Genomic DNA, 14,352 nt, shown 5'->3' with positions numbered 1-14,352 from the left:
CTTAATCCTAACTGCCATTTAACATAATCCCAACCTAAAAAAAAAAAAGTAATGATTTGTGTCATTTAGGCTTGCTCTGTGTCCCTATACATAATGCATGTCCTCATTAACTGAGTGCACAAACAGTTTAGGGTCTGCAAAACATTGTGTAATGCCTCGTCCACACTCTCACACACACACAGAAATCAAACTGAGGAAGAAGCCATCAAATGTTGAGCACAACATCAGCACACCACAGAGCTGAAGAAGTCCATCATCAGTAGGCCATGAGGGAGTATACAGTACAGTCAGATACGGTACAACACCCAGGGACACAACTGTAGATACCAGGCTTCCCATCTAATGCAGCAGCTGCTATTTCGGATAAAGATATCGTCCTATAATGAAATCTGAAATCTATTCTAAATTGTAACTATAACACCTACGGATGACAGAAGGGAAGCTACCCACTAATGTGAGTCAAATATTTTAGTGAGTCACTTAACAGAGTGATAAAAATCAAACAAAGAGACAAATCTGCCTGATTCGAATCATGAAACAAGTCAATGACTTGAAAAGTGCCTCCGTAATATTGCATGGCATTTAAACAGCTTCTGCTGCAACAACAAGCTGTGTGCATTAGCGCAGCGGGTCTGGTATCTCAAGTTGCCAACTTACTGTACAAGGCAGACAGAGCCATTTATGGTGTGAAATGAACAATCTTCCTCTGCTTGTTTGTTTTGTTTTGCCAAGCGGGTGAGGAAAAACAAAAAAGAAATCAGATGTGGCAGCACTGTCACTGTCGGTAAAACCCACACCACTATGACAACTGAAAACAACAACACCACCAACAACACACATGAACACAGAGCATGAATGTTTTTAATATCCAATTGCTTTCTTTTTATTGTTCCATTGTAACAACAGTACAGTATGGACGTCTCAGTGCTGCGGTTAGTTTTTTTTTTGTCTCTCGAGCTCAGAGCAAACATGGCATATCCACTGTCACCAGGGCTGAAAAATAGATCTGGTGTGTGTGCAGTATACATAAAGAAACAAAGCCTCTTCAAGGAAATACAGCAGTCGAGCCAAGAAAGTTGCTAGAAAATGTATCAAGTTTGAAAAAGGCATGCTTTTGTCTTTTTGTTCTCAATATAATTTCTTTCAGTGTCATTGGGTAGCAATTGTTATGTGTAAATAAAGCACTTAATATATTTATCTTTAATAATACAATACATAACCACAATTTGATTTTGTGTTTCAGTGCAAAGAGGCCCCAAATTATCTTGTGTAAAGAATGAGCCTTTTTCAAGTCCTCCCTTAACCAGTGTTACATGCATATACCACCTGCAGAGCTCCCACAGTCTATCCTCTCTGTCCATGTCAGGCTTTGCTTCTTCCTTTCTCTGAGACTCAGAAAGGTGTTAACACTGGGTTTTGTCCCCTTTCCCCCCTCCAAAGGGTGAAGGGTGGAGAGGGAGTTGTTAGTCTGTATAGAGTCACCACATGGACAAACACACACAATGAACAGCACACAGACGGCAAGTGGAGGAAGCGAGAGACGAAAATCAAGAGAGGACGGAGGATGTATGGACACAGGGCCTAGCGCTGAGAGCGGCGATGATGATGTACCCGTTTGCTCTCTGAGACAGCGGGGATGGAGTTGGCAGGAGGCCGGTTGGCGGGCTCTTCCTGGGGGTAGTGGGATGGAGTATCAGTCAGATAAACCTCCACGTCATCAGGCACTTCTTCCAGGAAGTTAGAGGGAACCAAACCACGGTGGCCATTGATCTCACCCTGTGGAAAGAAATGAAGAGAGGTGAGAAGGCATAAACTTCACTGGCAGAATACCAACTCATAAGATTATGCTATGTCTGCACAGCTGCCACAGTTAACTGAACATAATGTAATTCATTCTGCGGACCAAACATATCTAATACATTTACATTACATATGTCAGGCCTCCAATTTATCTGAATCACGTCTCTCACATCTTCCTACCCATCTGTTTCAAGTACACTCACCGGCCACTTTGTTAGCTACTCATGCTTAACTGCTTGTCAATGCAAATATCTAACTGGCAGCAACTGAGTTCATTTATGAATGTAGACGTGACCAAGACGATATGCTAAAGTTCAGAGCATCAGAAAGGAGATTTTAGTGACTTTAAATGTGGGATGGTTGCTGAAGCCAGATGGGCTGGTCTGAGTATTTCATAAACTGCTGATTTACGACAACCATCTCTAGAGTTTACAGAGAATGTTCCAACAGAGAGAAAATGTCCAGCGAGAGCCAGTTCTCTGTGAAAAAAAGAAGAAAAAAGCCTTTTTGATGCCAGAGATCAGAGGAAAAATTGCCGGATTGCTTCAAGCAGATAGACATACAATAGTAACTCACATAGCCATTCATTAGAACCAAGGTATACAGTACAACATAAGGTGGTCAGCTTTAAATTTAAATGTATTTTCATGTTTTACAGCTTTTCTTACTGCTTCCTCGCTTGATTTTAAATGAGTCTGATGTTCCTGCAGTAGAGCGCAACATGTTAAAATTTGCAGATGGGCTACAGCGGCAGAAGACCACACCAGGTGACAGCCCCAGAACAACTAAGCTTCAAGCAGAAGAGGCATCTATTAAGAGTCATCTATTAATCGCAAGGTTATTGGTTCGATCCCTTCTTCTCCAGTTAGCAAGCCAAAATATCCGCACATACGATGCTGAACCCCAAGTGGCTCCCCGATGTAAATGTTAGATAGAAAGCACTTAGATCTATGACTGTGTGAATGAGACATGGTGAAACACTTTGAGTAGTTTAATCAAAAATGGTGCCTAATACAAATTTTGAGGAGTTATCTCGAGGATTAGTGAGAAAAAAACATGGACAAGCACTCACATAATAGAAACCATCTTCATCAATGTCACCAAACACAGCAATGATGTCACCAGCGCAAAACGTGAGTTCAGCCTATTAGGAGAGAGAGAGAAAGGGATACACAAATAATACAAAGTAAAATCCAGTTTTTGTTCCAGTTTATTTAAACAGACTGAATTAAGAGTACAAAAGTGCTATTTTTGGACAATCTTTGTGGTTTTGTGTAACAATCACATTTCTATGTGTTTGTGAACCAAATTTTGCACATATTTTGTGTTCAGGTTTTTAGGTGTGTTGTAGTAGCTGGTTAGATATTTGTGCATTACACTATAAACACTTAAGCGTTGAGCAGTTTGTCCTTTACAGCAAACAATACCTCAACATCAACATTAGGAGAGCTCTCCCTGGGGTCGTAGTCGTACAGAGCCACCATCCTCCTGGAGGCCTGATCTCGACGCAGGCCTCTTCTGTTCTGCTCTGAAGGTAATTGTAAACGGCATTTTAACAGGAAGCGTCTCGTTACATGCTTTCTCTCACAATATCTAACCATTTTTTTTAAAGCTGTACATGGTTGTTATTTGTGAGGGTGTGCATGCTCTTGTGATACCTATTCTATCCACAGGTGTGCTGAGCGGCAGAAAGCCCTGTTTGATGAGCTGGTCCATGGTGTCCTCATCGTCTGCTCGTATCTCTGACACCATGTTACAGGGGATCAGACCCATCCTGCCCTTCACTTCACCTCTGTAAAACCCATCAGTATCTTTATCCCCATACACCTGGTAGATAAGAAAGAGCAATGTTTAAAGCTCATGCTATTACTACTTTCTTTATCCATTTGACATTTATGCTTGGCTTAATAGTTTACCTAACAGTGTGAATTCACCTTAAAAAAAAAAGAGAAAGAATGCATTACATGAAAACACTTGAAACTCCCACCCTAATGATCTGCCCCTCTTTGAAGGGCAGCTCTTCATCAGCAGCATCCGGGTTTGGGGACATGGACAGAGGATCGTAGTCAAAGAGAGCCACAAAGATCCTAAAGGGCTCCTCTGGCTCTGACTCATCATAGTACGTGGGAGAGCGGCGATCCCGATCCCTGTAGCCATCTTCAGCACATAAAACAAAAAGTAAAATCCCATTATCCAACCTCACCAACCAATAGACTTACAGAAATGCAGACCAAGTACTGTATTTTTCGGACCATAAGGCGCACCGGATTTTAAGGCGCACTGTCGATGAAGGAGTCTGTTTTCATACATAAGGGGCATCGGATTATAAGGCGCATTAAGCGAAACAAAGCAGTCAGATAAGTCCAGTGTTGCCAACTTAGCTACTTTGTCGCTATATTTAGCGAGTTTTCAGACCCCCTTTTTTCCTAAAAAGTGACTAGCGACAAATCTGCCGACTTTTTCCTGGTGTTACTGGAGACTTGTGACGACTTTTTCACATGAACGCACAAATCGCTCTTACTCTGAACAAGCAGCGGGTGCTGCCATGGGCACCTCGCCCGTGTGAAAACGCTCACAGGCAGCAGGTAGTCCTCACGCAGCAGTCGCCCCCAGCTGATGTCAGAGCAGGAGCTATTCAGCCCTACAGTACAAACTGCAAATAAATCGCGCATGAGCAAGCCGCTGGCGGGAGCAGCGGTAACTGTACATTTTTCTTAGTTCATTGATTCCTAAATCAATGCACTAAAATACATCATTCCAATCATTGCAAACTTAGAAATCGGATGTCTTGTACATCCGATTAAGACCAAAGCTGTCTGGTGAGGCTTGCTATGTCCATTTTGATTGTTAGTGGTTAAAAATGTTCTTCTTTTACTCTTACTTTTTGTGGATGACAAGGTTTAAAACTATTTAAAAAGACACACACACACACCACAAAGAAAGTAACTCTGCCAGAGTGCCTATTTCGGGTCATTTTTGCTAGAAATTTAATTTGTAGTTCTAAATATTCTAAATACTTTTAGGGTTGTTGGTTTTTTGTTTTTTCTTTGGGGGGGGTTACTCACTTTATGTCTCTTCCACAATGTTATTTCTCTCTCCTACAGCGTCTGTTACAATTAAATAGGCAGGATTAATTGTGCAAATTAGGCGATGACGTCATTTAGCGACTTTTAGGAGAGCCAATAGCAACTTTCCTTACTGAGGAGTTGGCTACACTGGATAAGTCAAACTCAACTCATTCTTCTTGCTTCCACCACTTCTGTACCAGTGATTGTGATCCTGTTACTCTTTATTCTTTATTAGTCAATGTTAAATTCTCTCGCAGCTCCTCCATTCCCATGTTGTCGCAATGTATTCATGACTAACCTCGTATTGTGGATAGATTTTCTTAGTTGTTCTCCTGACTGAAGTTTGGTCCGTTTCTAGCATCCTGTCATGCGATTTCATTTGTCCCTAACCATCTGGAATCTTGTGTTAACTTTTATAGAGCGGAAAAAGGTTAGCATTCATCTTCCAGCTTCACTGTGGTTATGTTATGCTAACATAGCTGTGTTGCTAGCGATCACGTAGCACATCACTATATACCAGCTAGTCCAACTTCACTGCTGTTTAGTTTTCTGTCTTCATTTATGTTGGAAGTGATAGCAAAGCTGTACATTTTAATTTTTTCAGAAATCTCTCAGTCAGAAAATGCTATATCATCTTTAGGTGGAAACTAGCAAGCTAACTTCCTGCTAATGTCCAACTCAGTTAAATTTAATAAATTCTGTTTTCATGGATGCCTGGAGTTAAACTTAATTGTTACACCTGGTAAAGCAGCAACGCTGATCATTTTATTAAAGTTTAACTCTCAGTGATGCCGCAGTTTTAGTTTGACTTTGGGACCTGAAGAGAACTGAGTTTTGGACCCAGATTACTCTGTGAGGCTCCTGACTACAGTAGCCGTAATGCTCCAACAATCCATCAAGCAGTGCGGCTTCATAGCTTACCAAAGTCGTACTAAAACATTTGACAGATTTTTCAGCGCTGTTTACCACATAAAATCGCATCGAGGTCAGTAAGCACAACCAGAATTCATACATAAGTCGCACTGTCGATTTTTGAGAAAATGAAAGGATTTTAAGTGCCTTATAGTGCGGAAAATACAGTAGATGACTGTACATTATTTTTGTGTTATAAAATGCCGTAAAGTTAAAGTGTGGCTTTTCTATTACTGTGATGTAAACATGTGAAGTAAAGCTTTAACAGCCGGTGATTTTAAAATCACTTCTACATTAAAAATTATTCACAAAACTTATTGCTGCATACAGTGAACGCCACTTCTGTGATAAGCAAGTCTGTGATGCCGTGCTTCCGGTCACAAGAAATCAATGAGAAGATCCTGATAAGTCTTATTGATTTGACCATTCAGTATTTGCATGACAGATTTCACTTTCCGTATCAGGCCATGATTGTGGCTCTAACCATGCAGGAAGAAATCTGTGACCCAGTGAACTATTTTCTGCAGCACGCACACATGCATCCACAAATACACACATGCTACGTGTGTTTGAATTACTTTATTTATTTATTTTTATAGCATGTTTTTTTTAATGTTTGAATTTGTACATGGTGTCATGCATGAAAAAGAATAACTTTTTGATGTAAAACCTCATGAACTGTCAGGAAAATGCACAAACTATAAGCACAATGCATTAATAATGCAACAACTCAGTTATTGCAGTCATTATGAATCGTTAATCATGTTCATGTGTACTACAGTTTAGTCCCTTCTATGAGCTGCAGACGTAAGAAACTAAGCATAACAGCAGTGAATCTGTCCACATGTTGTGATAGTGGTTAATTAAGCAAAACTTCTTCATGACATTACTGATACGCTGATAGTTCATAATGCTTTACATCAGTCAATTAGTACTTCTTCATACATAAAATCATGTAAGCATTCATAATAATTTGTGTGCCTTTTCCATTAATGGTCATCAAAGACGAACCATGGTGCAATACATAGACAAATCGTGATTTATGTGCATGACAACATCCGCGACAAACAAGACCCTGACATGCATGCTAAAGCCTTAGAGAAGAAAAAAGGAAGAAAAAAAACCCCAAAACATCTGAGAGACAAACAATCTAAAACAACCACACTGTGCCAACCCTCAAGGCAAGAAGAGGTCTCAAGCTGAGGCGGCAGTGTTGTTGTGAAGACCTGTGTATGTTTTTTGATTCGCTACAATAACACTGGGAAAATGCACCACCTAGCAAACACTATATGGCCAGTGCTTGAAAATACAAGCTTACAATATAAAAGAAAGCTAACATCTCAAACTCAGACATCTAAAGAAACAAGAAGCAATGCCAATGTGGTCATTCTTTAGTGCCTACCACTGTCATATCTTTTGAGTTTCATGCATGACTGGTGTAGTGGGTGTGGTTGTATCACAAAGGGAAGGGTTTTAGCAGGCGTCTGGAGTTCAGTGCAGTGTTGTGAGGCATTCCCTAAACAGTCAAGTCAATCATTTATCATCTGCATCTGTGGAAATGTTGATCCTGGACCCAAAGCATGGTTTGCCAATGGGTCCACCATTTCAGTGCATTGCGGTCATGCTGTTCAACTGTAAGCATAATAACAATAACTATTATTTTTAAAGACAAAACATTTGCAAGTGTCCACAGCTATTTATTGCAATTTGCCAGGTGCTGGTGGCACTTTTGTTGCCATGCTGTGGTGGTAAAAACAGGACTGCAGGCACATACCATGGGGAGACCTGGTGCCGCCCATGTGCCTGCGGGATGACCAGGTCCTGTGTCGAGCTACTCTGCCATAGTAAACATCCTCGGTGATGGGAGAGAGGTTTCCCTCACTGTTATTCTCAGAGGTTACCTCTACAGAAAATACCAGTTAGAAGGTGATGAGGTTACAAATCAAAGCTCTACTTTCTCCTCCCAATATGTTAAGTGAAGATTTGCGTTGCCTCCTAAAACAGGTGATAACAAATTTTCAGTTATATTTCTAGCCGTCGTCACTGTTAGAGTAGATTAACTTATCACTCTGTGCTGCAACAGTGCAAAGCGGTTTAATAATCATCATCATCATCTCCATCTCTGGAAGATCAAAGTCAAGGTACTGAAAGGGATGAGCATGATTCGCAGACACAAAGGTGATCTGGAGACAAAGACTTCATGAGCTTCTTGGTATTTAAAAAAAAAAAAAAAAAGGAGCAAATGCGACTGCACTAAGGGACAGAGAACCTAAAATATAGCCATCTGCCCATACTGACCAATGGAGGGGACCATCAGGGGTCGTCTCTGAGGCTGGGGACCGCCGTGATGCGCTCGTCTCCCACTATCCCGATCATGGCGGCCTCCAACAGGGGTTGTTGTCTGAAATATACACAAACATAGAAAGCATCCGCAGACAAAGCATTCATGTGTTGCTCACAGAACCGTGAACATACCCGTAAACAGCGTGTGAAAAAGTGCATGTCGAACATACTTGTACAAACTGTATGTAAACAAAATCATGCAGTACTCACAGGCAAGCACTGAAACATAGACGCGCACACGTAGACTCACATTCAGACACACACACACACACACAAGCCCATGGGAAATATTTCCATTCCAAAATTAAGAAATAACTAGTATCGCTCTACCCAGCTACTAAAAAAGAAAGGCAAAGATATTTGTCAGTGCCGGCTAGGCTACACCCCTCAGCTTTATGTCTCCCTTTGTCATGATAATCTTTTCAACCCAGTCTCACCCTTTAGCTCTCTCCAAGTTCTGTCCTCTGTGTTTTAATCAAATCCAGTCTATCACCGTTTCACTACAAAGCACCCAAACACAGAAAGAAACGATCCCTTTCTGTGTTTCTGATTAATTAAAGGAGCTTTTTGGCAGCAGCAAATGGAGTCTTTGGTCCAGACTTTGAAGATTGCATTTTTTCTACACTGACACGTTTGTTCACTGAAGTAAAAAAAAGCTTCTGTAGTTTCTGCGATGACATGCTTTAAAAAAGTGGCAAAAAAAGTCACGTGTTTATGAAAGCAGCAACAGCGGTGCCTGAAAGCATCTAAAACCCAGTCTACATCTATCCCTGTTATTTTATATATATATATATATATATATATATATATATATATATATATATATATATATTCCGCACTTTCTCCCTCCATAGTGCAGAAAGCTTCAAACCCGGTAGCTTTCATCATCTCTGTCTATGGTACTGAAATAGTCAAACCCACTGCATCTGCCCTTCTATCCATGGGCTTTTTCTTTCTGTATAAAATTTGAATTAAACTCAGCACACACACTAATGACACATATCAAAAGCAAGGCAGCAGTCTCAACTGAAGTATCTGTGCCTGTGCAGTTCACTTAATAATAATTTGCTTGGATAAGTGCAAAGAACTGCACCTTGGGTGTGTTGTGCGAGTTGCGTCGACGTCCCTCTTCCAGCTTCATCTCAGAGTACAGTTCCTCCTCATCCTCTTCCATGATGTCAGACAGGTCAGAGCCCCGGCTGCTTTCGCTGTGATAATCTTCATTGTGACTATAGTGAGGCTTTTGGTAGTTACACACACAAACGAACAGACGCGATTAAGTCCGCATACAAACATACATACATGCACACACCAAACACACATGGATAAGGCCAGCACGCCCACGTGAACACACATAAAGACACGGGTTAAGGAGTGTGTACACATGCAACCACCTCAGACGTACATGCACACACACACACACGTCCAGATGCACACATGTGAGGAGGTTTTTCCACTGAAACACACGTTAGGTGCTTGAGCTCAGAAGTGTGATAAGCAAAGTGTGTCGCTTATCACACGGGTCTTACCGGCCTCCCCAGCTCAGAGCCTCTGAGGAACTCGTCAACCGAGGGTCCTCTCCGTCGACCGCGAGCAAACCCTTCCTCGTCTTCCTCTTCCTCATCAGAGTGATGCTGGTGAAATGAATGACCCTGTTCTCCATATCTGCCCTGCCTTCTGTCACCCTGAAAACATGCGTGTGTAAATAGGAATGGAACAGCGTTAACGGTGTCTTTAGGTTTTATTATAGTAACAATCACAGAAAGCTGAATATTCTTTTATGTTTAGCAACTTGTGACACTTCCCTTTTTCAGCTACTCTAAATTCAAATTAAAGCAACAGTTTAATGACAGTGACTTGTGCTAAAATATATAACATCATTTTCATTAAGCATCTAGAGTGTTGTGTGAGCCAGCATTTCCATCTTCACCAGACCTTTCCGCTTTCTGCTGCCACCCTCTGAGCTGCTTCTCGAGCAATAGCTTTGGCCACAGTGTCCGGGATAAGCGTGCCTCTGGGCTGAGGAAGAATCCTCTGGGGTGAGGGAGACCGTGGATTGGCAGGTGATGGGGCTTCAAGGGTGTGGCCTTGCATGGGCACTGGAAGCTGGACAGAAGGAGAGCGTGTAGGGTCCCAGCCAGGTTGGCCAGGTAGAATAGCTCCCCCGTGATGGGCCGCATGGTCTTTGGCATCCAGGTCTCTGGCACTTACTGGTCTCAGAGGTATAAGGTGGGGTTGGGGTTGGGGGTGGGGCAGCAGAGGCAGTTGGTGCTGTGGCCTGGGACCTTGGTGGGGTGGACGAGGCTGAAGATGCAAGGGCTGCGGCTGGGGATGGGGAGGACGAAGCTGGGGTTGCGGGGGTCCACCTTGATGGGGGAGTCTGGGATGGGGTTGAGCATGTGGAGGACGGGGCGGCAGTTGTTGTCCATGTGGTGGAGCGGGAAGTTGGGGTGTGGGATGAGGAAGGTGAGGGGATTGGAGGAGAGGTTGAGCATGGGGGTGTGGAGGGGGGCCCACGTGAGGATGCACTGGTGGTGGCAGGGGAAGCGGAGGTAGAGGCACAAGCAGGTTGTTTGGAATGACAGCAACTTGAGAGTCCTGGGATTCTCCCTGGACCGACAGTGTCCTAACGATGACCTCCCTGGCCTCGAGGCATTGAATCCTTGTCAGTTCAACCGTAACATAGTCTGCCATAGGGAACAGCACCTCAGCTATCTAGAGCCAGAAAAAAAATGTTAACATAAACAGTGGCTGCAGTTTCATTTTAACAACAACTAAAACATTATCGGTATCAGAGTCAATACATCCAAAACAAAAATGGACAAATCCAGCTACTGAAATTTGACTAGCCCCCTGCACTTTATAGTGTCAAATAAGTGATTTCACTGAACTAACAAAAATACCTCTTTAATTTGATTTATTATGGTGGGAAAAACGCTCTTAAGATTTCCACCTGCAGGGGCAGCTCAAACACAGGTTTCTGCCCAGTGTGGCTGAACGTCAATTTACCCTTTCAGGTTTACTGTGCTGATTTACTTTAGCAGTCACCAGAGGGAGCGAGAGACCTTTCCAAGACCCAGACCTGCACCGCATGTTAATTACAAGTAGGTGGCACTGCTGAGTGAACTGATGGTAATGATGACATAATGCCACGCTGAAAGGCAGAGGCTGTTAATGTCCCATCTGTGGTGTATATTCTCATGTTTTGACTGGATTACGCATGATTAAACATTTCACAGTGTTGTAAATACTGTATCCCTGTACAGCATGTAGACCTTAGGAATATACATCCCATATGCTTAGGATTTAGCCACAAACTGCTGTAGTTTCTCATAACAGAACACAATACATCATGAGCAATGCCTTTAAATCAAAATGAGCTCTGTGTGATCACTCATTATATCCTTTTAAAAAGAATGATATATAAAAAGTAAACTAGTCTTGGCAGGCGAGACCTAGACATGCTAACTCACCCTCTGCCCTTTAGTGCAGACTGCGTAACCAATGACATTTGCCCCATTGGATGTGCCTGTGGGAGAGAGGAGGGGGGGCTTCCAGCAGACTTGCAAGACCCCTGGAGCCTGCCCACAGAGCACCTGAACATCGTGGGGTGGCAGCGGAGGCCCTGGGAGGTAACCAATCCAGTGTGTAAGAAAAATAATCTCTTACGGTTTACTGATTTAGTACATGTAGGATACAAACGAGAGGGGGAATGATGTGAAGCATTCATCAGATGCACAAATATGTACACACACACACACACACACCCCACCATGCACAGAAATGCCCAGACACAAAGGAGGAAATGAGGACGTGAGGTTGGGGTGGGGGGCTGGGGTTATAATTTGACTTGCATATCTAAATTTATGAAATTACATAACAGCTTATTTGTATTTTGCAGAGATACACAGTTCATGCGGGCTTCTTGATAGCATGACATTGCTGGTGGGAAACATTCACAAAACACTGCGTGTTGTGTTTAGACAATGTCATTTAAGTGTATGGTGAGTTTTTGCACAACACTAATATTTCCTAACCTAAGATGATTGTCAGATAAATCAAGATGAAAATTTTATTTTTATTTTTATATACAGACCTATATTTTTAGGTCTGTATTCCTTATATTTGCTATTCTACTATAACCTTTCAGTAATCTTTGGAAGAGATGAAAACTTTAAGCGTTGCCCCAAGATATACACTGCTGTCTCCACATGCAGAGAGCCTGATTACAGCTCAGCATTTCTTTTTCCTGATCTCTTTGAAATCTGGATAAAACATGCAAACTGCATTCGAGCAGAAGCAAATGCACACTGATAGAAAATGGTCATTTCAGTGAGCAGTGGAGGGGCACCGCTTTATATAGAACTGGCTATGTCAGGCTAGGCTATAGGCTGAGGAAATGACTCGTCGTAATTATTGATCATATCTCGTGCTGCTCTGGTATTCTCTAATTAGTGAAGTGCACTGTGCAGCAAACTTGGGCAAAATTGCATACAAATTTGGTTTCGAACAACAAATTGTGCATTTTCAAAGGACGTGAATGACAGACTTGTTTTTAAAAGGTTTTCAATCTCAGAACCAGAATAAGATGCCATTTTGCCCACATTTCATAATAAACTGCATATGCTGAACAACATGGCACAGTCATCCTCCCTGCAAAATGTGTCAGAGCACTAATGACATCCCTTAGGTTTAGTGCTGGAATATATGGGAAACCCAGCACTGAAGCTTCGTTCTGACCTGTTCTGCAAAATGGTGTTGGACCTAGACAAAATACAATACACAACAACGACATGGTAAAGAAATGTGACGCTATACTATTCTAGAGCAGAGTACAATAACATTAGAATTCATATTACAATACATGATCTTGCATATGAGAGTTAAACTAAGACTCTTAGAAGCATGTGAAAGTAATCGTCAGCTATTAAGCTGCGCATTATTGATACAGTATCTCTGTGGATAATAATAAACCTTTCTGACCTGCTGCCTGAGTGCAGAACTCCACGCCGGCTTCCTTCCTCTCTCTCTGCTCCAGCGGCAGTTGCCACGGCACCTGGTGGGGCTGCGCCACCACCGTCACTTTGTAAACTGTCAGGGGCTTCAGGTTGTGGAACCGTAGTCTATACCTTCCCGGTTTTACCGCTGCGTGCTCTACCCCGTCTAAGAACACAGTGTGAGCATAGTTGCTGTTGCTAGGCAACCAAGAGAGCTCGGCAGTGTCACGCTGAATGTCATCGACGCGCAGGCCACACGGCGCCACCACCACATTGGCTCCCACCAGCAAGGTGCAGCGCAGCTCATCTGACAGGCCCCGGTCTGTGACGCTCTGCACTGACACACGGTGGACGCAGCCGTCCAGGTCCAGCTTCTCCAGCAAACACTTGGTCCGACCACCGTATGGTATATTGGCACGAAGCTCCCCATCTACTAACACATTGTAGCTAGAGATGTTCCCCCAGCCCAAAGGCACTAGTGGAGGCTCCCAGGCCACGATGACACTCCGTGCCAGCTGCTTGATCAAGGTGATCTTTCTGGGGTAAGGCACAACGTCTTCTGCCAGGTCCTCAGGATCCAAGGCCCCACCTGTCCCATTGCTACAGGGAACCAAGGCGTTTGCTGAGCTCAGAAGGCCATCCTGGGAGGCACCTCCATCCACAGCCATCAAGGCTAGGGATGTGTGCTCAAGTGAGCCGAGATCTTCCCCTGCGTCTCCAGCCTGAATGCCTGGTTTTTCCTTGTCCTGGACAAACTCCACAAAGTTGGAAGGAACAAGTCCTCTTTGGCCATCCAGCAGCTCCCCTGTCATGCATAAACAAGTACAGACACAATGGTAGAAAATAACAGAAATATGTCATTCATTTTTTAAATTGATATTTCTAGTTAAAAAGAATAAAAGTAGATAACAGAAAATCCTGCTACTATTTAATAAATGTCTCTTTAGGAAACAACTTTCTGTTTTGATGCCACCTGTAAGTGTTAAAATCAGGCTTCTCTCACAACACAAAGACAAAAGCAAAGCAATAACTTAAACACATAAATCGGTGAGAGCTTCTTCTTTTTTTTTTAAACCTGCAAGGTGGGAATGAGTCACTGAGTGAGAGGTGGAACATATGTAAACATACAGCATGTTCTATTCCCTAAGATGTAAGATTCCCCACGGGTTCTCTGATGCCATCTTTCATACTCCAACACACAACTTAGAAAACACTCCTTTCAACATTTCTAA

The 14,352-nt window shown here is 42.7% G+C and overlaps 1 protein-coding gene across 5 annotated transcripts in view; it reads right to left on the bottom strand.

The window, feature by feature from the left end:
• The window catches only part of rimbp2a (RIMS binding protein 2a), a 75,733-nt gene that overhangs the window by 6,765 nt on the left and 54,616 nt on the right, over positions 1–14,352 (bottom strand). For 2 of the 5 annotated variants that reach the window (XM_006788749.2, XM_035906951.2), the window contains 12 exons: positions 13,107–13,925; positions 12,864–12,887; positions 11,597–11,748; positions 10,059–10,838; positions 9,653–9,808; positions 9,217–9,363; positions 8,079–8,181; positions 3,788–3,957; positions 3,459–3,627; positions 3,228–3,328; positions 2,873–2,944; positions 1,612–1,776 (listed from right to left, as the gene is read on the bottom strand). In XM_006788749.2, coding sequence (XP_006788812.2) covers positions 1,612–1,776; positions 2,873–2,944; positions 3,228–3,328; positions 3,459–3,627; positions 3,788–3,957; positions 8,079–8,181; positions 9,217–9,363; positions 9,653–9,808; positions 10,059–10,838; positions 11,597–11,748; positions 12,864–12,887; positions 13,107–13,925 — 2,858 coding nt within the window. Of the gene's footprint in view, positions 1–1,611; positions 1,777–2,872; positions 2,945–3,227; positions 3,329–3,458; positions 3,628–3,787; positions 3,958–7,554; positions 7,684–8,078; positions 8,182–9,216; positions 9,364–9,652; positions 9,809–10,058; positions 10,839–11,596; positions 11,749–12,863; positions 12,888–13,106; positions 13,926–14,352 lie in introns of all 5 variants that reach the window. The other 3 variants (XM_087843627.1, XM_006788751.2, XM_006788750.2) reach the window with 3 other exon arrangements.

Source organism: Neolamprologus brichardi, chromosome 7, assembly GCF_056152115.1.
Source record: "Neolamprologus brichardi isolate AB-2024 chromosome 7, ASM5615211v1, whole genome shotgun sequence".
Taxonomy (NCBI): Eukaryota; Metazoa; Chordata; class Actinopteri; order Cichliformes; family Cichlidae; genus Neolamprologus; species Neolamprologus brichardi.
The sequence above is the reverse complement of the archived record's forward strand: the minus strand, read 5'-3'. Positions and strand labels throughout refer to the sequence as shown.